Source organism: Triturus cristatus, chromosome 4_1 (assembly GCF_964204655.1).
Source record: "Triturus cristatus chromosome 4_1, aTriCri1.1, whole genome shotgun sequence".
Classification (NCBI taxonomy): domain Eukaryota; kingdom Metazoa; phylum Chordata; class Amphibia; order Caudata; family Salamandridae; genus Triturus; species Triturus cristatus.
In genome coordinates, this window is record NC_140585.1 from 45,776,318 (window position 1) to 45,800,004 (window position 23,687).

At 48.4% G+C, this 23,687-nt stretch overlaps 1 protein-coding gene across 4 annotated transcripts in view; it reads right to left on the bottom strand.

The window, feature by feature from the left end:
* Positions 1-23,687, bottom strand: part of LOC146839435 (uncharacterized) — a 141,238-nt gene that overhangs the window by 53,011 nt on the left and 64,540 nt on the right. For all 4 annotated transcript variants that reach the window (XM_085651486.1, XM_085651488.1, XM_085651489.1 and 1 more), the window contains 2 exons: positions 9,936-10,058; positions 7,426-7,512 (listed from right to left, as the gene is read on the bottom strand). In XM_085651486.1, the coding sequence (XP_085507612.1) occupies positions 7,426-7,512; positions 9,936-10,058 (210 nt within the window). The remainder of the gene's footprint in view (positions 1-7,425; positions 7,513-9,935; positions 10,059-23,687) is intronic.

The window sequence follows — 23,687 nt, forward strand, 5'->3', positions numbered from 1 at the left end:
AGGGTGACAAACAGAGTTGAAAGAGAGGCTTATTTGGGTTACTTAATATCTTGTTTTCAAACTTTTCTCATTGGTTAAGCATGTATACATTGGGAGCGTTCTTTGTGAGTCTGTGTGCTATAAAAGATTGTGCGCCACGAAGTAAAGTGGCAGTCTCCTAAGAACATACAGAGTGTACTTCTGGGACCACTGTACTGAGCTGCAGCTAATAAACCTGATCTTCTACGCCTAACGGAGTGTCCCGTGTCTCTGTCTGACAAAGCAGGTGAACCCGGAGATTAAGGCGTGCCCTGCGCCGCCAGGCCCATTAAAGGCTCTGTTTCTTCAAGGGGACTAGTGCCACTACTCCAGGGGAGTATGAGGGTGCTTCAGGCTCTCACAAGGGTCCCTCTGTCTCCGGGAACCGAGTGTTTGCCTAGGACAAGTCTCGATCAGGCAGTTCCAGGAGCATTGCCAAGGGACCGAGTAGCCCTCTTTTGCTTTCTGATAATCAAGTCGTCACAGATACTGGTCTAATCTTTGTCCTCTTTGATGCAGGTTATTCGGAACGAAGGTCCTGGTGCCAGGGGTAGCCCTTGAATACTAAATTTAGGGGTGTTATGGGTGTGGGTGCAGGTGGCACCCTGAAGTGACCACACCGGGGGTGTGGGTCCCCATTTCTAACCACTATTCTCTATTCTACCACTTTTAAAAATGGCAGATGTCATCTTCAGCTGGATAGACCGGGCAGCCCACCCTAGAGGTGTGGCTAGCCTTTTAAGGTTATACGCCTCCTGACTATCTAATTTTTCCACCTGTGCGGGTACAAATGTGCCCGGGGGCCTAGAGGTGGCTATTCCTTCCTTTGGGAGGCAGCCTGGATGCACGTCAGAGGTGGTGTAGCCTTTGAAGCTCACTGCCTTGATGCACCAGTTCACTAGCTATCCTGAGAGGGAGGAGGTGTTATCTCCTTCCTGCTCCTAACTCCTGGGAGTGTGGACAGTCTATTACTTATAGTGTCATTAAATGGTAAAGGGCACCATAGGGACATTTAAGCTTGCACTTACGTGTTCATATCTTTAATATAATGCACCCTACCTCCTGGGCTATAGGAGGCCTTCTTTAGGGTGACTGATATATAGTAAAGACAGTGCATTGACTTTGTCACACATGGTGAGGGCAGAGTCTGGTTTGAGCAGTTTGCACGTCTCCTGCAGTCTGCGCTTAGTGTACTTGGGTCACTCAGGGTGGGACAATCAGTGCTGAAAGCCCTGTGGACCCCTTTACCACCCATGCCTGGGGTACCACTGGTAAGATATACTAGGGACTTATTAGGGGGGCAAAGTCCTTGTCAATTGGGGTTGCTAATTTACACATGACAGTTTTAGGGAGTGAGAACTGGCACTGGGGCTTTGGCAGCAGGCTGCTGTGCACTATCAGAGCCATAACCATCAGTGCTGGAGCAAAAGGTGGGGACCTCACCAGCCAAGAAGGACACTTTCCTACAAGTATCTCCCGAGACCCCTGAATCCTCGATAATGGAAACTATGAAGAGCGTTCGCTTTAGCCTCGTCATGAGCACAGGGCTCAGGCTCTCATCTAAGTGTTCTTGAGTGTGTAGACTCGGTCTAGTTGCATTTCCTGTGAGCTTCAGAGGCAGCACTGTTGAGTAAATCCTTAGTGTATGTGCTTGTCATTGTGCCTGAACTAGGGAAAAGGCTAGTTTTTCTTCTCTCAAATTTACACATGGCAGATTGTTTGGAGTGGGCTGGTGTATTATTGTATTGCTCTCTGTACCTCACTCATTTCCCAATCTGGAGCTGCTTTATACATGCGGCACATTTTCCTTCATTGTGCTGGGTGCCCCTTTAAAAAGGTGCGCCCATCGCAATGAAAGAAAATGCACCATATGATGATGAATGCGCTGCCCTCAGGTCAGCCGCAAACTCGCGCTGCCCTGGGGGCAGCGCATTCATGTGAAAAATAGAGCGGCTACTTTGAAGCCGCTCCATGTTTTCACAGTGCAACTCATCTACACTTTGAAGGGGAATTAGAGATCCCCTTGCAGTCCGGTGTAGTTAGAGATTGCACCCACCTGCAAGGGGATGGACCCCTTTTCATCCTCCAGAGGGCCGCACTCAGTGATTGCACTGACAGTGCACCACCTTTTAGGTGGCACACTGTCATTGCGGCTCCTGAGAGCTTCTTTGCCTCTCCTCCCGCATCCTTAATACGGCGCAGGTGCAGAGGCAAAGGGATTCCCAAATTTGCATGGGGCATGCTCTCATGCAAATGAGGGAACACCCCCTGAAGATAGCACTGGTGCTTTATGTGCGCTTGTGCTATCGGTATTACAGAAGGGGCCGCACAAGCATCTGCGGCCCCTTCTGTAACATTAAAGTGCCCCAGGGAGCGCAAACTAGGCGCAAATGCCTATTGCGCCCCTGGGGCACAATCCAATATGGCCCCAGGAGAGTTGTGATGGATGCCTCTCATGCATCAAAGGCAAGCCCTTCTTACAGGTTTTACTAAGAGGGTACGCTGCTGGGGAGGAGATGCCAGCAGATGATACGTCACAGTAAGAAATGCATCTTTGGAACTTTCTATGGAAGTTTGGGGGATTCAAGAACCACTGAAAGGGTCCAAGCAAGGGATTGAGGTTTCCTCGCTTGTTATCTCTGGTGAGCAGGAGAGCAGCCATGTTTTGTATCCACCGTAGGTGGTTCAGCTCTATGGCTGAGAAGTCACAACTAATGCAGACATACAAACAGTTCGACACTTCAGCATTCACAATGGCTCCTTTCTTTAGAAAAATCCAGGGATTTCAAAGTAGACTTGGTTAAAACAGCTTATCAACTCTTGAGCTAGTCCACTTGAATGCGGAGGTCTCAGTCAGGGGTGTGCCTTTATCCATCAAAAATTCAATAAAAAGATATCAAAAAGCCAAGTTGAGGACAAAATATTTGAACCGTTGGCATTCGAACCCTGGAAAGAACCATGTGTGGAGAGAGAGCCGAAGGTTCTCCTACAGAACATCTCACTTGAGTTTTGTGATCATTCACTGCTCAACTCCTGAACCTAGAACCTCTTCCCTGGTGGTCATGGGGCACCTCCAAGTAACACCCCCAACTGGACACCTGTCTTACTCAGAGAGGGTACAGCAGGTGACCTCATGGTGCTGGCGAGATGTGTTACGAGCACTGAAGATGGAAGTAAGGGTATCGTTCATAAGGCTTCAGCAATGAAAGGTGTTGTAATGGAACTATGGAGTCATGGGTATGGTGAAAGCCAAATTTAGAAGCAGGTATTTACTGCCTGTTGAGCTCTACTGGCTGCCAGTGACTCATGGACGACCTCGAACAAACCTGAGAAGGCAAAAAACTTCAGAGGACCAGGTCACCATTAGCTCTCAGTTCATCTGGAGGTCACTCTCCTCCCCCTTCCAAGGTAGTAGATACAACTGGGAAGCAAGGGGTGAGAAAAGGACACTTGGAAATAGACCCTCGACAGCTGTAAAGGAGAACAGTGTCTGTCAGCAACAATTATCATGAGGAAACAAAGGGCAAGAACGTGCCAGATTCACCCAAAAATTAAGATCTGCGTTTGTTGGTTATCGACTTGCTCAAATTCATAAAGGGTTCTAGGGGACTGGAGTTAAATGTTTCCACATGTATTCCTGGGAAACCTTTATGAATTTCCGATTACTTACATGCAGAGGCGTTTTGACATGCTCACTTGTTCATAAAGTCGAACAGGGGTGTGGGCTTTGCCTCACTACGTGTTAGATGCATTTTTACTCAACAGGAAAATATATTTTCCTCAAGGAGAAACCACTTCCCTACACTTCACCAGTGTTGGGGGTGTCCTGTCCTTAATCACACCCTCAAATGGATGTATTACTGCCCTTGACAGGAGTACCTCTAGTATGTTTCTAAGGCGGGAGTGAGACCCACCTTAGAAACATACCGGAGGTACTCCTGTCAAGGGCAGCAATAAATCCATTTGAGGGCCACCCCCAACACTGGTGAAGTGTAGCAGAGAGGTTTGTGAATACGGATACATATCTACGTTTGTGGGTGTGCAGAAACTTTCATAGCATACCCTCTGGGAACAACCACTGCCTGCCCATGCCGACAGCGATTTACTCAGACTAAAATCTTGGTGTAAGTTTTTTTAGGGGTATAAAACTGTGTTTTTATGCATTAAAAAAGTGGCTTAAAACTTATTTTGTAAGTCTATGTTCAGGAGTAAACTGATCATACATGCGCAAAGTGTTTTTTGGACCCAGTCCAGAGGATCACCCTACTAAAATCTATAAAATTTCTACATACACAAATTTCAAACTCCATTTAACCCCACGATGGAAAGCAGTTAAATTAAATCTACCAAGTCTTACAACATGCAGGATGCAAGTTTGGCTGTATTTAGAAATAATTAAATATAGGTAGAACTTTTTATGGATAGATTTGTGTCCGGTGGAGATTTTGGCAGGCTATAGCTTGGAGGATAGATTTCCTAAAATGATTTTTCAGTCCGTTTTCAGAGGGAACACGCCATAGAAGCGTGGGACAAGTATGAACCATGAAACATTGTGTGTTTTTACTTCTACCTTTACTTCCGCGCCTTTACTTCAGCCTCATACTTTAGCTTACCTTTACGTCTCCAACTTGACTTTCCATCACAATGAAACCTAAGCCGAATTTGAATGTATTTAATGAAGTTCAAACATGTAATACCCTATTTTATAACCTTGCTAAACCAATGCTTATTGTATTTAAGTAATTTACATCGATTTAACTTGCATCCGATTGCATTAACCCTTATGCTAACCCTACATTAAAATAATTATACACTTTACATAAATTCTAACTTTATATATTTAATACTTTTGTTTTTAACTTAATGCTATTTAATTATGAAACATTAACCTTAACTGTCAATTACACTGATTTTAAATTTAAATAGTTACATTTATAATGAATTCTTAAAACTAAGCCCAACTCTACATTATAATTAAATGAATTCCAGCAATTCTAGGTCTGAGACCTAAAAATAAACCTTAAATTATTTCCTATTACTTTAGTGATTTTTAACCATAATACTAAATTGTACTTACCGTAAAAGTAATTTTCCTAATGTTTTGTGCAAAGTCGCGGGGTATCTTTAAAAATATAATCTTAGTAAAAGTGCTGTTATGTTAAGGCAAGGAAGTAAATGCCAAATAGAAGTGAAGATGGAAAAGTAAACATGGATTAGTGTAGGAGCTCTGCTTTGGAACCTAAATCAACTCACTTGCGTGCTTGCCTTCGTGTCCCACCCATGAATAAATCATCTTCATTCCAGAGAGAGGCTCCACTTGTCCACCCCAGCATTTCCTGGAGTCAGATGCTGGGTCTGATCTCCTGAAGATCTGGAGTCGATCAAGGGTACAGATGAGCCACGCCCTGGGGTGAGAACCTGCAAAGCTTTCTCAGACCCTCTCCCTGCAGAGATCCTGCATTGCTGCAGTCTTTCGATACACAGTTGTCAATTTCTGAAGCCCTTATCATGGGTATGTCTGGTCATCTCTAGAGTTTTATAATTTCACTGGTGTAGTTAAAGCAAGGTGGCAATCTTCACAAATGTGAAATGTGTGTCACCAATTGAAAAATCAACGTTGTGGGTTAAATTTACTGCAAAAAGGTTTATGCCGAAGATTTTTCCAGCAAAAAACATTTCCAGGAGAGTATTACTCAAAAGTATAGGTTTAGGTTTTTTTTTAATGAAAATCTACATTTCAGCATATTTCACCTGTTGATACTCTTATCCAAAGTTCAATGTTGTAAGTTGGTTACACTTTAATAACGTTTTTCAAATTTGGTAAAGTTTGCACCTTCATACAAAGGGTTTGCACACTTGTGCTCGCAGGGGTGAGTCTACATCTCAGCAGCACGTGTCCAAGATCACGGACAGCGGCAAGGTTGTCCACCAAGAGAAGAGTGAACATCTAATTAGCATCAAAAGGCCAACGAATGGCACTTGATGAAACCAGGTCAATCCCACGCCTGAGACCAATACAGAGCTGGACACCATGGATTTCAGGATCTCCACGAAAGGTCTGGAGACACCAACACAAAGAGCCGTCCACTGTTTGGGAAGGGCAGGTGTCATACGGCACACCGACAACCATCCTGCCATCTTCAATGGTTCAAGAGATTTCCACTGAATCTCAGTCCTACGAATGACATGTCACTTGGGTTAAATTAGTTTTGTTTTGACTTACCCAGGTCATTAAATAACTGCTTAGGAAACCCTGAAGAATTCTGGGCAGTTTCGTTGCTTGGAAGGTCGGTCCGATGTATTTCTTTGGAAAGGATGGTTGTCAACGGTCTGCTTTTATGGCCACAAAAGTGGCAACAGATGTGGAGAACAAAATGATGGATGGAATGCTTCAATTAATCTCAACCACTGGCACCTGCTCGGGTAGCAATCCAACCTATAGTTTTGCATTCACCAGGCCACTTCAGATTGGACCCAGCCATATGCAAATCCGTCTTGACCCTGCTCCAATGGGGACAGTCCAGCCCGAACTGCCCGTCAGGTCCTCTCTGAACCGGAACACAAGCAACCCAGGATCGGTTTCGCCCTTATTAGGGCTCGTCAGGCAGGTAAAGTTTGGTTCCAGTGTCTCAGTGAACACGGTCCCACATCTGGGTATGCCTGTCACACTTAGGGCGACATGCTAAATTATACATAAAGTGATGGATGGAATGCTTGAATTATTCTCAGCCACTGGCAATCACTCGGGCCCATCCCAATGCCACTGGAATCAAGTTACACCCGACTGAAGAGCCCCAATCAGGGCAGAGCCGGTCTTGGGTTACCTGTGTTCCAGTTTAGAAAGGACCTGGATTGTCAGTTTAGGCTGGACTGTTCCTATTGGAGGCGGGTCAAGAGCGATTTGCATATAGCTGGGTTCAAACTGAGGTGACATAGTGGGCAAAAGAACGATGCATTGTAATACCACCCCGGGCAATGCCAGTGGTTAGACTTATTGCAAGAATCCTTCCATCAACTTTTGTGCATTTAACAAATGTGGATTGGCATTAATACATCTGCTCTCTCGCTCACTCGTTCACGGCAGTGCTCTGCGACATAGCCAGCCTCATTGCCCCTTTGGAATACACAACTTTACCCTCATTAGAACGAAGTCAACGGTCACATATTGTATAGACCTTAATGGGTTTTACTCACTCAAGGGCACGCTGTGGTAGTACTTAATGGTCCTGGGATTGTTGGTTCATTGCAACTTTACATCTTTATGCACAAAAGCCTTCCTTGACCAGGTCAAGGGACCTCCAGGTGCTGAGACTGTCAGTTCCTATGAACTCTAAGCCCTGTAGCCTCTAAGGCCTAGGTTAGTGCTCCTAAAACCAATTATCAATGCAGCAGGCCCAAACTTCTCACCGGAATCCCCGTCCAAAGTCCAGTAAAGTGGAATGGATTGGTCCAGCAGAATATGACACACACCAAACCGCTCAAGATCTGCGACACCTGCAGAAAGAAAACACAAGTTTGGTGAAGAAGGATTAGTCCATCAGCTCCCTTGAAGATCAAGATTTACACAGCGACGCCTTCACCATACTTCTCCCGAATCCTTCACCTACCACCCACCCTGTTTGAATGCTCCCACTGAATTACTCCCTGGGCGCTCACTCACATCCCCAAGTCCATCTATAACACTTTCATACATACCAGAACCCACAAGTCCCCACAAACGACACACCGCTTTAAAAAGGTCTTTGGATCGAAAGACAAAGCAGGATGAGAAAACTTTGCAGATGCAACGCTGCCCACAAACTTCACCCATCTCATCATTTACCAACCTCTGCTATTTGTAAATCTTCACACCTCAGTAGGATTACTTATCAGGTATGCAGAGTGTGTGTGTCACACATACTACACTGCTGATCCATTCCTCAGGTCTTCATACATCTGCAGTATTTAGAAGACATGGGAGTATCTGGCTGCGTCGATACCCCAGGGTTCTGCATGTGGCAGCCGCCTCTTCTGAGCACCACTCTGTTTGCTTTCTTTACTTCCTATGGACAGGATTTGTTTGCAGATAATTCTCAAATCATCATCTCTTTTCCTTCACTATTCACTCTCAACTAAGTGTTCAGTCTTGAAAAAAAAGCTATGGTCTTTGCTCAAGAAAATAGCTTATTTTAAAGTTTCTTCTTTTGTCTCCCAAACTTCTCTTCCACGTCTGCCATTCTGCAGGTGTAAGTCAGTTGTTTTACAACAGCAGTCAGCACATGTTATGCACATATAGGGTCTGTAGCAGTAGATTATCAAACAATATGTTCTCTAGTTCCCTTGTCCACCTTATTCTACTTTAAGCTTGTATTTCATCAGCTGTTGTCCACCATGTGGTGGCCGCCATGCTTACGCCATAATCGCTTGCCACTGATTCTGCAATCTGGATGGTCTTTGCCCGCTTCTCCTTCTAAATACTGTCTGTTTGACTATTCTTTTGAGTTTCCTTTCCTCAGAAGTGTATTCTTTAAATCCTATTCTGGCTCGTTTCTTCGTGGCTTCCTTCGCTGACATCCACAGTGTTTTTTTTGTTGTTTTTTGAGTCCCTCTTCTCAATCAGAGGTAGAGGTTATAACTTTATAGTTTGGCTGTTACATTATACCTTTACTTATTTCCCCTCGATTCACCTTGGTTACAGCTTCTTCACATGTGCATCATTTAACAAAAATTTTGCCAGACTGAAGGGCTGCCCTTTCATGGCTGGTCTCTCCTTTGTGCTGCTTCAGAACAAGTCTGATGTTTGCTGCCAGCAAACTGGGGAACCATCAATCCTCTTTCCCCACCTCACAGGACAGAGAGGCCTTGGGCTGAGTGAGGAGCAGCTAAAGATGTGTCCATTGAGAACAGAGCAGAGGGACACATCACTGGAGCAAGGACAGATGCTGAAATGCTCATTACTATCCAAACCCATACAGCAGTTCAGTGATCAGGTGAGAGTCAGGGCCCCACCTCTCAGCTAAGGCCCAGGGCAGATCCTGTAAGTCGACAATATCTTAACACTGCAATGGCTGAAAGTCATCAAAGCACAAACTAGATGCGGATTTAGCTTTCTTTATAATAAATTTAAATTTTTTTTTTCAATATCAACACAACTATGCCAGACTCTTCCATGGTCACCAAGCGATGGAACTACCGCACTGTCTGCAAACTCCTGTCACCAACCCATAGATGGAAGTGTTCCCACACATTCAAGCACCTGTAAACATCAGAACATTTACATTAGGATTCCTTTTTCTATTACTTTACTGTCTCTAGTTCGCATCTCTCCCCTCCAAACCACACCTCACTTCAAAGGTGGCTTCCTCAGCCTCAAAGGGTCAGCACAGACCCTTCTTGCCCCAGGGACCGCGAGACGGCCCATGGCACTGGTGGCACTAAGACCTCGTCTTGTCCATTATCCCTGTAGGGTATCCTTGTAGGGCATGCCTACATTTCACGTCCCCTTATTCCCCCTAAACACAGGGTTCATTTGCATCGCATTACCACTGCTACAACTAGAGAGGTGTAGAATCAGTATCCCAAAGAAGGAATAATTAACTTGGTGATTTCTAAGCGCTACAATTACATGGATCTTGAAGGTACCAGCAACATAGGGTCCGTTTTATCCTACTTTTTCACTAGTATAATGTTTCTGACTGCAAATGAAGTCGGACTCCTTGATAGAAAATTATCAATGGATGGCCCTTGATGTTTATGGGGTGCGGTGATGGGGTCACATCCCTAGATCCAACTCCGCATTAACTTATTCACCATGTATACGTCGCGCATTGACCCGTCCTCTTTGGGGTCTGGCTGCAAGCCTGCTGGAAATGTTCCCTTATATACAGCCCATGCCGACGCACTGCGGTGACAGTCTTATCTCTCAGAACATTGCTTACCCTCAAACCCATGTAATTATGCTGAGGAAGTTTGAGGTTGACGACAGTCGTACTCAATCCAGGGCTAACCATGGCCACCTCAACGCCATCAATTTTTATGATCACAGAAGACATGGCGTCCACCTGAAAAGAGAAGAGAAGAGAAGGTGAGGAGAGAATTCTCTTGCACATTGACCCCTCCCTACTAAAAGAGTTAAAGCACAATGCCTCTAAACAACTCCACCCTAGACCCCTACAATCTTCAGACAAGGGCTTCCACCAAGGGATGGAATCACGAAGGAAACTCGCGCCAGTTGTCGAGCATGTTGGAGAGGTGTAGCTCTTTGGCTGACAACGTCAATTCTGAAGCAACGCTGTCCAATTGAAGCGAAGACCACTGTACTATCCCCGCCTGCCTTTGCCGCAGAAATATTACACCTGGATCTGTTTAGCAACCTCAGTACTAATTTCTTGTGTGCTGCTCTGGGTAAAGTAAGCAGCAGACAAGAGGTCTCTTCGCCCGGTTCCGCACCCTGCCGGTCTGGATCCCCCCCGCGCGTCTTTGCGGAGCTGAGATCGCTGGTGGTCGGCTTCCTGTGGGGGGGGGGGGGGGGGGGGCGGCGGCGGGTAGCCCTGGAGACCTTGGTGCGACCCAAACTCGACGGCGGATTAGCGGTCCCCGATTTTGAATTGTACTACCTGGCGGCGCAGCTACAGGTACTGACGCAAAATGTCGCTAGAGTCTTTAGAGGCCCTGAGCACGAGAGGGACTCCGGGATCCAGCGACACGTTTTATCCTACATAGTCCTGCAACAGGCGCTGGACTTACGAGACCTCACCATAGAGGAGAGAACCCTCCGGCAGTGCTGGCGCAGGAGCATGAGGAGAGCGAAGGCGGTGCACCCGTACGCGCCAGAGATCCCGCTGGGGATGCTGACAGCGTTGCTGCATGGAGGCGATTGGTCGCCGCTGGCGGAGTGGGGAGAGCTGGGATTGCAAATGGTGGGAGACCTGTATGTGGACGGGGCGTTAGCGCCATTTGGGGTGCTGCAGGAACAGTTTGGCCTCCCAGATGGGAGTTACCTGTTACACGCGACGGTGTGCGCGGCGGTACAGCGGCACTGGAAGGAGGGCCTGGTGGAGCCCGCGGTGGTTCAGACCTGCCAGTATGTGGTGATGGCGGCGGGGAGAGTTAAGGCGGTCACCTGCATCCATTCCAGGCTGCTACGGGAGGGGCTGGGACCGCTCGCGGCGCTGAAGGAGAAGTGGGAGGGGAGTATAGGTAAACCCATCCCGGACGCGGTGTGGAGTCATATTCTGCGGAGAACATGGAAGGGGAGTAGGAATGACCGCTTCCAGCAGGTGCATTTCTTTGTATTGCATAGGGCTTATCTGACCCCGGGAAGGATTAAACGGTACTTTAAGGTACAGGATGCGGCGTGCCCGAGATGTATGGAGCTTGGAGCGGAGCTCGACCACCTCTTGTGGGGGTGCCCCCGGCTAGGGACGTACTGGGCTGAGGTGGGGGACCTTCTGAATGCTGTCACGGACCGGGAGGTGGAGTTTGATATGGCGGCCTGCTTATTGCTCTGGTTCCCACACACGGCGAAGACGAAAGTGTCCAGTAAGTTCATTGACTTGGGCCTCCTGCTGGCCCAGAGAGAAATTACGTGGCACTGGAAGTCGCGGGAGGGCCCGTCGTATGGGAGATGGATGGCTGAGTTGCTGAAGTGGGCTAGCTGTGAAAGTGTGATTAGGAGGCGTCAGGCGACCAGGGCAGGGGATGAGAAGGGGTTGGAATGGGTGAGGGCATGGGAGCAGATTGTACAGGCTCTGAAAGATTACCGGCTGGAGAGCACTGAACAGGAGGACCAGGAGGGAAGGGCACCACGAGGCCTAGGGGCCACAGGCGAACAACCGGTGGCAGGCGCAATTGTTAGCTAGATTTCAGGATCGGGGCCCCCGCCAGCAGTAATGGGTGGGTGGGAGGGTGGGGAAGGGGGGAGTTTTCGGGGTGTTGTATTAAAATATTGACGGACAGCTGGGGACTGAGGCGGATGGGAGAAAAGCGGATGTTGCCGTGGGAAAGTTATCTGCTCTATTGTGCCAGAATAGTTCTGATACTTAGGGGCCGGTAATGTGTTGCCGCCCAGCCTCCGGGATGTGGGCTGAGTGGCTGTGTAAAGTGTTACAATGATGCGAGCCTGTGAATCACATTGTGGGCATGGGACGCTATTGTGGAGTTCTCATACATAATTCTGCAATAAAAATACGTTTAAAAAAAAAAAAAAAAGTCTCTTCGCCTGGGTTGAGTCCTTCTCCTTGTATCCTCTCAGTTACCAAAGACATCTCTTTACACAGCTCACGGCGATTGACATCCGCTCCCACAATGCACTGCACTATATACTGAAACAGAGAACATATTCCGAGCTAGGACCTGCAAATGCCAGTAATCAGGAAATAGTTATAAAAGTACACTACAAGTGTTATATTTAATATAATAGTAATGTCAGTCAACTAATAGCTAAATGCATGGGTTGTATGTTCTCCTTCAGTTGCTGGTCAAGCTATTTGTAGACTTGTCCGTGATATACAAGAATGTGTTTTCTTCGACAGAATAAGCTTTATTCAGATTGTGTGGTACTTCATTTGAGGAAAAAAAGATTGACCTACAATAATATTTTGTAGAAGTGTTAACTCTGGAGAATGTTTTCACCTCGTAGAATAAAAGTTTATTCTTTCAGTTCAAAATGGCAACAGGTGTAAACCCTGGTGTCTTTGACCTAGCCAATCAGTATGGTCTCCATGCTTGCAAGTGCGTAGGTACGGTGCTTCTGAGAATGTATGTATGCTGCTTCTGGGCATGTATATATGCTGCTATTCAGCGTTGTCGTACGCAGCTTCTGAGCACCCATGTACGCTGCTTCCGAGCTGCCATGTATGCTGCTTCCGAGCTGCCATGTACGCTGCTTCCGAGAAGCCATGTACGCTGCTTCCGAGAAGCCATGTACGCTGCTTCCGAGAAGCCATGTACGCTGCTTCCGAGCAGCCATGTACGCGGCTTCAAAGCGGCCATGTACGCGGCTTCAAAGCGGCCATGTACGCGGCTTCCGAGCGGCCATGTACGCGGTTTCCGAGCGGCCATGTACGCGGCTTCCGAGCGGCCATGTACGCGGCTTCCGAGCGGCCATGTACGCGGCTTCCGAGCGGCCATGTACGCGGCTTCCAAGCGGCCATGTACGCGGCTTCCGAGCGGCCATGTACGCGGCTTCCGAGCGGCCATGTACGCGGCTTCCGAGCGGCCATGTACGCGGCTTCCGAGCGGCCATGTACGCGGCTTCCGAGCGGCCATGTACGCGGCTTCCGAGCGGCCATGTACGCGGCTTCCGAGCGGCCATGTACGCGGCTTCCGAGCGGCCATGTACGCGGCTTCCGAGCGGCCATGTACGCGGCTTCCGAGCGGCCATGTACGCGGCTTCCGAGCGGCCATGTACGCCGCTTCCGAGCGGCCATGTACGCCGCTTCCGAGCGGCCATGTACGCGGCTTCTGAGCGGCCATGTACGCGGCTTCCGAGCGGCCATGTACGCAGCTTCCGAGCGGTTATGTACGCGGCTTCCGAGCGGTTATGTACGCGGCTTCCGAGCGGTTATGTACGCGGCTTCCGAGCGGTTATGTACGCGGCTTCCGAGCGGTTATGTACGCGGCTTCTGAGCGGTTATGTACGCGGCTTCCGAGCGGCCATGTACACGGCTTCCGAGCGGCCATGTACGTGGCTTCCATGTGGCCATGTATGCGGCTTGCGAGCGGCAATGTAAGCTGCTTCTGAGCGGCAATGTCAGCTGCTTCTGAGCATTCATGTACGCGGCTTCCGATCGGCCATGTACGCGGCTTCCGAGCGGCCATGTACGCGGCTTCCGAGCGGCCATGTACGTGGCTTCCGAGCGGCCATGTACGCGGCTTCCGAGCGGCCATGTACGCGGCTTCTGAGGATTTATGCTACTTGTGAGTGCATGTAAACACTGCTTGAAAGTATGACTGGCACAGTGGGCACACTAAGAGTCAATATGCTCATTAAGGCCGTGGACCTTTGTTGCTTGAGAGTATGAATAACAGAGAGGATACAGTGAGTATCAAAATATTCCTCCTCCCTTCGAGTGCGTATGTACCCTGCTTGGTAATGTGTTTGAACGCTTCTCAAAGTAGGAATGAAAGAGTGGATGCGCTGAGCGTCAATATGGTCTAAATGCTTGTAAGTGTGTATATATGCTGCATGGAGTGTGTAGGAACGAAGCTCGAGAGTATGAAGGAGAGTGGAAGTACAGAATGAATGTGGGCTCCATATCTGCCACTGTGTATATACACTGCGTGCAAGTGTGTATGAACGCTGCATGAGAGTACGTGTAAGAATGGATGCGCTGAGAGTCAATATGGTTTTTGAGGCTGTGGGTGTGTATCTTCTCTGCTTGAGAGCTTGAATGACAGAGGTATTCATGCTTGAGGCGGCCTGTGCGCTGCTTGGGAGTGCGTATGGAAACAGCTCAAGACTACAAATGATACAATGAATGTGCTGAGAGTCAATATGGTCTCCTTACTTGCAAGAGTGTGAGTACCTTGCTTGAGAGTTTGAAGAACAGAGTAGGTGCTCAGAGCATCTATACAACCTCAATGCTTGCAAGTGTAAGTGCGATGCTTGTGTGTGCAACCGCTGCTTGAGATTATGAAAGCTGGATGCACGAGGTCATTATGGTCCCCATGCTTGCGACTCACTGTGTAAGCTGTTTGTGAGTGTGTATGAAGAGAGCTGGAGAGTATGAATGATAGAGTCAAAGTGCTGACAGTCAGTATGACCTCCTTTCTAATCAATATGGTCTCCTTGCTTGCGAGTCTCTACGTACGCTGCTTCAGTGAGTGAATGACAGGTTGGATGTACTGAGGGTCAATATGGTCTCCTTGCTTGCGAGTCTCTACGTACGCTGCATCAGTGAGTGAATGACAGGTTGGTTGTACTGAGGGTCAATATAGTCTCCTTGCTTGTGAGTCTGTGTACGCTGCTTCAGTGAGTGAATGACAGGTTGGATGTACGGAGGGTCAATATAGTCTACTTGCTTGTGAGTCTCTACATACGCTGCTTCAGTGAGTGAATGACAGGTTGGATGTACTGAGGGTCAATATAGTCTCCTTGCATGCGAATCTCTACGTATGCTGCTTCAGTGAGTGAATGACCAGTTGGATGTACTGAGGGCCAATATGGTCTCCTTGCTTGCGAGTCTCTACGTACGCTGCTTCAGTGAGTGAATGACAGGTTGGATGTACTGAGGACAATATGGTCTCCTTGCTTGCGAGTCTCTATATACATCTCTTGAGCATATGATTGACAGAGGGCATGTACTGAGAGTAAATATAGTCTCCTTGCTTGCGAGTCTCTACGTACGCTGCTTGACAGTATGAAAGACAGAGGGGATGTACTGAAAGTCAATTTGGTCTCCTTGCTTGCGAGTCTCTACGTACGCTCTAGGAAAGTGCCTTTTTTGCATGGTTACCCCCTGTAGGAAAGTAGTATCTACTTCTTATGGTTACCCCCACTTTTTGCTGATGTCACACTGTTTTGGCTTAGTCTCACTGGTATCCTGCTATTCAGGACCCCAGTCTAACTTCTTTCTCACTTAAATTGCAATGCATGTACTTTAGGTACACTCCAGATTGGATTCTGGGGTAACCTCATCAGTCCCAAGTATATGGTACACCATGTACCCAGGGCATAGGTACCCCAGAGGCCTCCCATGTGCTACAGCATGTATTATGCCACCCATGAGAGGCCATCCAAATTGACACAACAGGCCTGCTACTGCAGACTGTGTAAGATGGTGCTTGCACCACTTACTGAGATAGAGGTTCACTATAACTCTCTAAATCACTACATTTAAATACCTATCAGTCACCCCTATGGCAGGCCTCAACAATCCTGAAGGCAGGGTGCTGGGTTTTACGTGAGAGGGTGATCCTGCATGAGCAGAGCCCCTCTGCAGCCTTCGGCGACCATTCTCCTGGGGTGGTCTTTGATGCAGCCAGACATGTATGCATTATATCCTGGTGCTAAATGCTACCTTTAAAATGGCTGCTTAGAAACAGGTCGTGTTTGGTGTCAAACATCTTGGAATCATACCTCCACTCCAGTAACTGGTGTGGGAGGTAGGATTCCACCCTTCTAGAGGGACATATGTGGTTCACAGATCTACTCGGTACCAGCTTTCTCGACCTGGGCAGCACAAAATGGATGCTGCCAGCCACAGACACGGGTCTGCCCTCCAGCTGCTGAGTCAAGCTCACGCAGAGGAAGGCATGACAATAGGCATCCTGTCACAGGGAGGTGTAACCACCTCCCAGACAGGATTTAGTGTATTGGGGCTAGGTGGGTGCACTCCGAGTGCCTGACAGTCTGCACTGGGGGCACATTTGGTGTCCCTGTACATAGTCCAGCTCAAACCAGTTCTTGGAGCCATTGGCTCCTGCTCTGGCGCGTAACTGGACAAAGGACATGGGTGTAGCCACCCCTCTGTCCTGCTCTCCCATAGGAGGGTCCACATAATCTATCCAATCCCTTCCCATGGGTATAAAGTGGGTTACCTGATCTCAGGACTTTAGATTTTACCTCGACAAGATTCTGGTAAGAAGAAACCAAGTACTTTGACTGCCTGCATGACGCTGGACGACTGAAGAATCTCCCTTGGAGTAAAGGAGTTACTCCCCTGCAAAGGCAGGCACCTAAACGCATCTACCAGGTTCGCTTCTCCCGAGCTCCTGAGGACCCTGAAGATTTCAGCAACACGGAAGGTGGGTTCCCAAAGGTCCCTGAGGCCGATCTGCTCTCTCAGCAATTCTGAGACAAGTATCCCTCGTGGGGACCGTGCAACCCGAACCCCTGTGCACCCCGTATTTTTGCAGTTGCATATGCTTATTGACGATTCCGGAGGCTGTGCTTCGCCTCCGTGTAGTCCTGACCCCGAGCAGTCTTTGCACCGAAGATTTCTGGCCTCCACTCTCCGAGTGTCCTGTGGGCTGGTCCTTTGCATACTTGCTTGAGGTCTCCTCACGATCCTTGGTCCGTTCTCCTGTGGGTCTAATCTTTAATAACTCACAGGATATAAGGTTGTGAACAATTTTTTTGTGATCTGATGCTCTTTTCACGTTTTCCCTTTTTACACGATGTTGGACACTATTACTTATGATTTGCTTTGTATGACAAAGACAGTCCTTTAGCGGTATTTTCCTCATGCCAGTGTTTATTCTTTGTAGATCTTCCCCTGACGAAGGGCACTGGTCTGCCCGAAATGCATCGGGATGGATATGAATTACGTGTTTATGGATCTCTGTTAAACACACCAATTGATGTTGGATATGAATGAATATCTAAAATCTATGTAAATAAAATTAACTTGTTTTCTACCCATTTTATGTGTTCTACAGCTGTGCTCAGGAGGGATATCGCCTAACTAGGTGATGCTACTTGTTTTGGTTCCTTGGGGTCCCAGCGATTCTACGTGCTCTAGGCACTGTGTCTAGTCAAGTCGTTGTTGTTATATCATTTTTTTAGTATATGGTTCGGTCTCCCCCTGGAGCCCGCTGTGTATTGTGCTATTTACAAATGTTCTATTGATTCAGTATTTTGTGCTTTATGTCCTAATCTCACATAGAGACTAGTGGAGGGTTTTATATAAATGAATACATATTTTTATACAAACACTGTGTGGTTCGCCTTTCATTTAGTCATTTAGGAGGTGATATTCTGATAAAACAAGCTGCTTTACAATCCTTCAAGATTAAGCCTGAAGGCTGCTCTCCATAGCTACCACTAGGATAGCTTTCAATAAGGTTATCTTTGACCTCATACATCATAAGGGTCGTGTGGACTGGTACAAGGTGCCCACTTTAATTAGTGGACAGCATATACCAACCCACCTTTCACACCCTCCACTTTTTGCATGATATCTGATGCACTTTGAGTGTGCACTGGATCTCTGCCAATCAGGTTCGCAGTGCCTGTGTTCCTTCCCAAACTGTACCCTTGTTTTCACAATTGGCACACCTCTGGCTCACCTGTAAGACCCTTGTAAAAGGTACCAATGATACCAAGGGCCTTGTGACCAGAGAGGGTCTCTAAGGGCTGCAGCATGTATTGTGCCATCCTCAGAGGCCCCTTACCAAACACATACCGCATGGTGGTGTAGCTTTGGTGCTGCCTTGTTGCCCCCTCTTTGCTGATCTTAACCCCCAGGACCGTGCCCTGAAACCGCAGGTACTAACCTGCAAACCATGCCTCTTCGAGGTGCCCCCAGTCTCCATTGATTTACATTGGGCCCAGTGACCGCTGCACCCAGCCACCCCAGTGCCGCTGATGGTGCAGCACTTACCGTAAACGGAACCTTTCCCAGTGTTGGTCTAACCTTCAAAGACTGGAAGAGCAAGTTGTGTACTTACCTGTTAAAGCATAACACTGTTTTCCTCCTATAGGACTGCATTGCATTCTCACACTATTGCATACACAAGTCTATTTAGTTCTACTGCAAAGCTCTACTGTTCTAAACTGATATCACTAAAGTATTTCTGTTACCGTAAAGCATGGTTTACAGTCTTGCAAAACAATTCCTACTGCATTTGAAGTGTAATGCCAGTTTTAACTATTACTTACCTGCAACTGAGTTCCTATTGATTCTACAAATTAAAAAACAAAGTGATGACTTATTATACAAAAAATTTGGTCTGGACTCAATCTTTGAGTGTGTGCAATCTATTACCTGAATGTGTACAATAAATGCTTAACACAGCACTCTGATAAGCCTAACTGCTTGACCACACAACCGCAAAAAGAGCTTTTAGTATTACCTACTTTAGCCTCTGTAAGCCTCTGGGGGTCCACTAGACTCTGTGCACACTATAACTTATTTGGTATAGTATATACAGAGTCGGCTTCCTACATATGCTGCTTGAGAGTATGAATGACAGAGGGGGTGTACTGAGAGTCAATATGGTCTCCTTGCGAGTATCTATAGGCCTTGAAAAATCTACTCGTAATTGCGAGTCAAATTATATCAGGTCGACCTATTTTTAGGTCTCGCCTAGCATTGCAGCGCGAATGCGCTGCAGTCGCTATGCGAGGCATGCAGTATATACTGTAGTGTGGAAGCTTCGTGGAAGCTCCGCCCACTCTCTGCCCATTGGCTTTTGTCTTAAATGCTGCCTTCCGATTGGTTTGAGGCTTGTTAGTCCCTCCTCATTCATCATTTGTATCCTTCCACAGCTATTGGCCCCTTTACTCCTAACACTATTTTCTTCCCCGTCTCCTCACCCCACCGCCCCCTCCCTCAATCTGTGACTTCTCTCCTCCCCCACCCCCCCAATCCAGTTCGTGTTTTCTTGACTGCTGGCACTTCTGCTTTCATCTTTATTAGTGCCACCTTGAAATTTGCGAGTTCAAGATGCGTGCAGTACAAAAACTTCTCGTGTTTAATGAACTAGATTTTAATATTACTCTAAATATAATAAGACTCTAGGCAACATTCGGGGTATGCATGACCACTCACGCCTCTTAGTTCACAAATGGCATTGTTGTCAGGCGGGAGGAGCGGCAGTGTTTTAACTCCTGCTTAAAACAAGCACCACTAACACAGAGAGATGAATGGATACATGACAGTGAGCCCGGTAGATGGTAGAAAAATGGACTGGTGCAGACAGACAAATTCAGTCTCCATTGCCTCACTTCAGAATCATCACTTTCAATTACCTGTAAATCTGCTGGCAACTCACGCATGCCCCAACCTCATCCCCCTCACCTATTCTTAACAGAGGCGGCAGATTCTGAGCTGTGCCCTGCTGGTGCAGAGGAGTACAGCAGAGTCTGTAGAAGCGCTGGGATCCCTAGCCTCTCCGGGCGGTCACCTAAGCCTTCCGGGTGTCTTCACACTCAGGATAAACGAATACATTTTGTTCTGTGCTTTACTCGCCCCTCTGTGAGCACTGTCTGGTAGATGAAGCTCTGTGTTAATAAACACATTCAGAGAGGAGGTTGTGTACAAACAAACAACAGCCACAATACTGTACGTTTTGAACGTGTAGTTAAATAACTGCTCATCGAGTACCTCATTGGCTGATCACTCCATGGCACTACCAAAATTAGATTTGGACACATTTGCTCAACTGTAAAACACTCCCTTCTATGGGTCATTTAACAACTCGGGGCTGTGGGGTTAGGTAACCTACTTTGGATGCTGTGTATCAGAGTAAATACAAAAATTAATGAAATGAAACTAAGCAACCAGTACTGTCTAAAACACTGAAAACTGACGCGTATTCTGGCATTTTGTTTAGTTAATGTCGATTTCCTCATAGATGCGAGTAAAGTACTCTTAATATCTTAATGAAATCTGCACTCTTTCAACTAATAGCACCGGGCGACCTTTGACAACTAGGCTATGAATACATGTTCATGTACCCCCAAAGCCCTCCTGCCCCCCGCCCCTTGGCAAACTTCATTGCCTCCCAGTGTTTGGGGGACAACCAAGACGCAGGAGAGTGAGTCAAATAGTCTAGAAAATTAAAGAGAAGCCGGGATTCGGATTCACATTCTCCGATACCGATCGCATTGGTTAGTCTGTCAGCACTACTTTTATTAATGAGTTTTGCATTAGTAAAGCACCACGGTGTGCATGTGTGGCGACACTTCACACATGAGGTACGTGCCAAGCAATTGTTGACACAATCCACACTTTGCGTCTTTTTCAATATATTTATAACGAAGTGCAGGACCTTTCCAAGGGATTTTGCACACTACATGCATTCACTCCAAAAATAAAACGTGTAGGTAAAAAACATTGCCATTTACAATGTCAATAGCTCTAACTCACAAATGCGAGACCTATTTGCATTGCAAATGCTTGTTATTACCAACTAGTCCCATCTGGTGAGTGAACTAAAGCTGGAAAGGAACAGGTGTTCTGTTCATTCAGAAACTGAATGAGCAATAAAGATGCCTTTAAATCTCGTTTTTATCTTGACACATTTGCTGTCTGTTCAAGGTAAGAGGTCTAATGTTAGTTTGTCTTTTTGCCAATTGCTGCTTGGAAAATGGAGGTTATTTTTATTTGTCTCACTACAGTTAGATGTTTTGGTTAAGTAAGCTGTCTGAAGAGGTCAGTTACTTTTCTCTAACACATAACATTTAAATAGCCTGACAATGAATATTACAAATATTTCAAAGTATATCAGGAATTACGAAAACACATTTTTTTTTAAATGAAGTGTGATGCAAACAAAGAGTGAAATGGGAGCAGAAGGAATCGGAACTGTTAGATGGCGACCTCAGAGGAGCCTGGAAGGGGACCTGACTACCCTGAGACCCACCCTCGAAGTATCGTAGCCGGGCACTGGCGGGAGACTCCCCAGGGGGAGGAATCTCGTATCTAGGATCGTACTTCTGGCACCACACGACACAGAGTGACCACACCGGGTATTCTTAGAAATCAATCTTTATCAAGTAGGTTATCACTGCAAACATGTACAAGGTGAGCACGGGCTCAAGAGTCTCGGAAGGGGTAGGGGGTAGCGGGACAGTCTCTGGTAAAGGTTCAAAGCAGGGACGTATCCGGCGCACAGCTCACAATCCTCGAGCTGGGGGATACGTTGTTGTAGTCGGGGTCCGGCGGGACCGTGAGGGTCTGTTGGAGCCGCGAGTCACTCAGCGGGCTCAGGTACAGGTTCGGAGGTCTTACGATCTTCAAGGAGCCGCGAGTCACTCAGCAGGCTCAGGCACAAGTTCGGAGGTCTTACGATCTTCAGGGAGCCGCGAGTCACTCAGCAGGCTCAGGTGCAAGTTCGGAGGTCTTACGATCTTCAGGGAGCCGCGAGTCACTCAGCAGGCTCAGGTACAAGTTCGGAGGTCTTACGATCTTCAGGGAGCCGCGAGTCACTCAGCAGGCTCAGGTACAAGTTCGGAGGTCTTACGATCTTCAGGGAGCCGCGAGTCACTCAGCAGGCTCAGGTACAAGTTCGGAGGTCTTACGATCTTCAGGGAGCCGCGAGTCACTCAGCAGGGCTCAGGAGGGTCCAAGTTCCAGGAGCCGCGACCACGTCGGCAGGCTCTCGTTGTTCCAGCGTCGAATCTGCCGGACAGACCCAGAGCACCCCTTGTTATAGGTCGACCCCTCTTTGATGTCCGGAGTCTGTGCAGGCAGGGGTCTTGTCACCTGGGGGTCGCTTGTCGGGATTTCCTGCTATTGTCTTTTGATCCTTTCAGGGTCGGGAGGAGTCCCAGACACCCAGCAGGCACGGCGCCAGCCCTCAGGGAGGCCGGAGGGCCGATCGAAACCCATCGTCCCAGGGGAGTTCAGAGGTGCGATAGAAACTGCTCCTCCCTCTCTCATCCCCTGGAAGCGTGATGTCCTCCAACCGGAGTGGCGCCTCTAGGCCCGGGTCGCGCGGGGGCCGAGCGGCCATCTTGGTGCATGAAGTGGGCACGCGGGCCCGGGGTGGCCGAAAGGAGAGAGGCCATGGACGGGGATGTCCGGGTCGGTGCGTGTGTCCTGGTGGGGAGGGTCGGCTGGGCCGTGTGCTTGGGCTGCAGGTACCAGGTTTCGGTGGTGCGGGGGCACGGAGGGCCATTCTACGAGGCCGGGTCCAACACGCGTCCCCCCCAGCTGAAAGCCGGAGAGAACTGCCCATCATCTTGGGGGGTTCTCTTCGCTGAGGCGGAAGAACCGGGAGAGGCCGTCAGCATTGGCGTGGTCCGTACCAGGGCGGTGTTCTACGGTGAAATCCATCCCCTGGAGGGAGATTGACCACCTCAGTAGCTTGGGGTTTTCTCCTCGCATCTGCATGAGCCATCGCAAGGGCCGATGGTCAGTTTGGACTCTGAAATGGGTGCCGAACAGGTAGGGTCGTAGCTTTTTGAGTGCCCAGACCATGGCAAAGGCTTCGCGCTCTATGGTGCTCCATCTCTGTTCTTGGGGCAACAGCCGCCGACTGAGGAAGGCGACGGGCTGGTCTAGGCCTTGGTCATTCACTTGGGACAGGACGGCCCCAATGCCATGCTCGGAGGCATCGGTCTGGACTATGAACTCCTTGGCGTAGTCAGGAGCCTGGAGGACGGGGGCAGTACACATGGCTTTTTTTAGGGCATCGAAAGCTTCCTGGCAGGCAGCCGTCCACTGCACTTTCTTTGGCTGTCTTTTAGACGTGAGTTCTGTGAGAGGGCCGACAAGGCTGCCATACCCCCGAATGAATCTTCGGTAGTAGCCCGTGAGTCCCAGAAAGGCTCGGACCTCCGTTTGGGTGATGGGTGGTTCCCAGGCCAGGATGGCGTCGATCTTTGGCTGTAGAGGGGCGACCTGGCCGCTCCCGACCTGGTGCTCCAGGTAGACTACGGATCCTTGCCCGATCTGGCACTTGCTGGCTTTTACTGTGAGGCCTGCCTGGCGCAGGGCGGTTAGCACCCTCTGGAGGTGCTCACTCCACTCTGAACTGAAGACAGCGATGTCGTCCAGATATGCCGCGCTGAACTGCTCTAGCCCGGCCAGGACCCTATTCACCAGTCGCTGGAAAGTGGCCGGGGCATTTTTCATCCCGAAGGGCATTACGCGGAAGCGGTAGTGCCCATCGGGGGTGGAGAAAGCGGACCGCTCCTTGGCCCCTTCGGTGAGCGCAATCTGCCAGTATCCGCAGGTGAGGTCGAATGTGCTGAGGAACCGGGCTGCCCCTAGTCGGTCAATGAGTTCGTCGGCTCG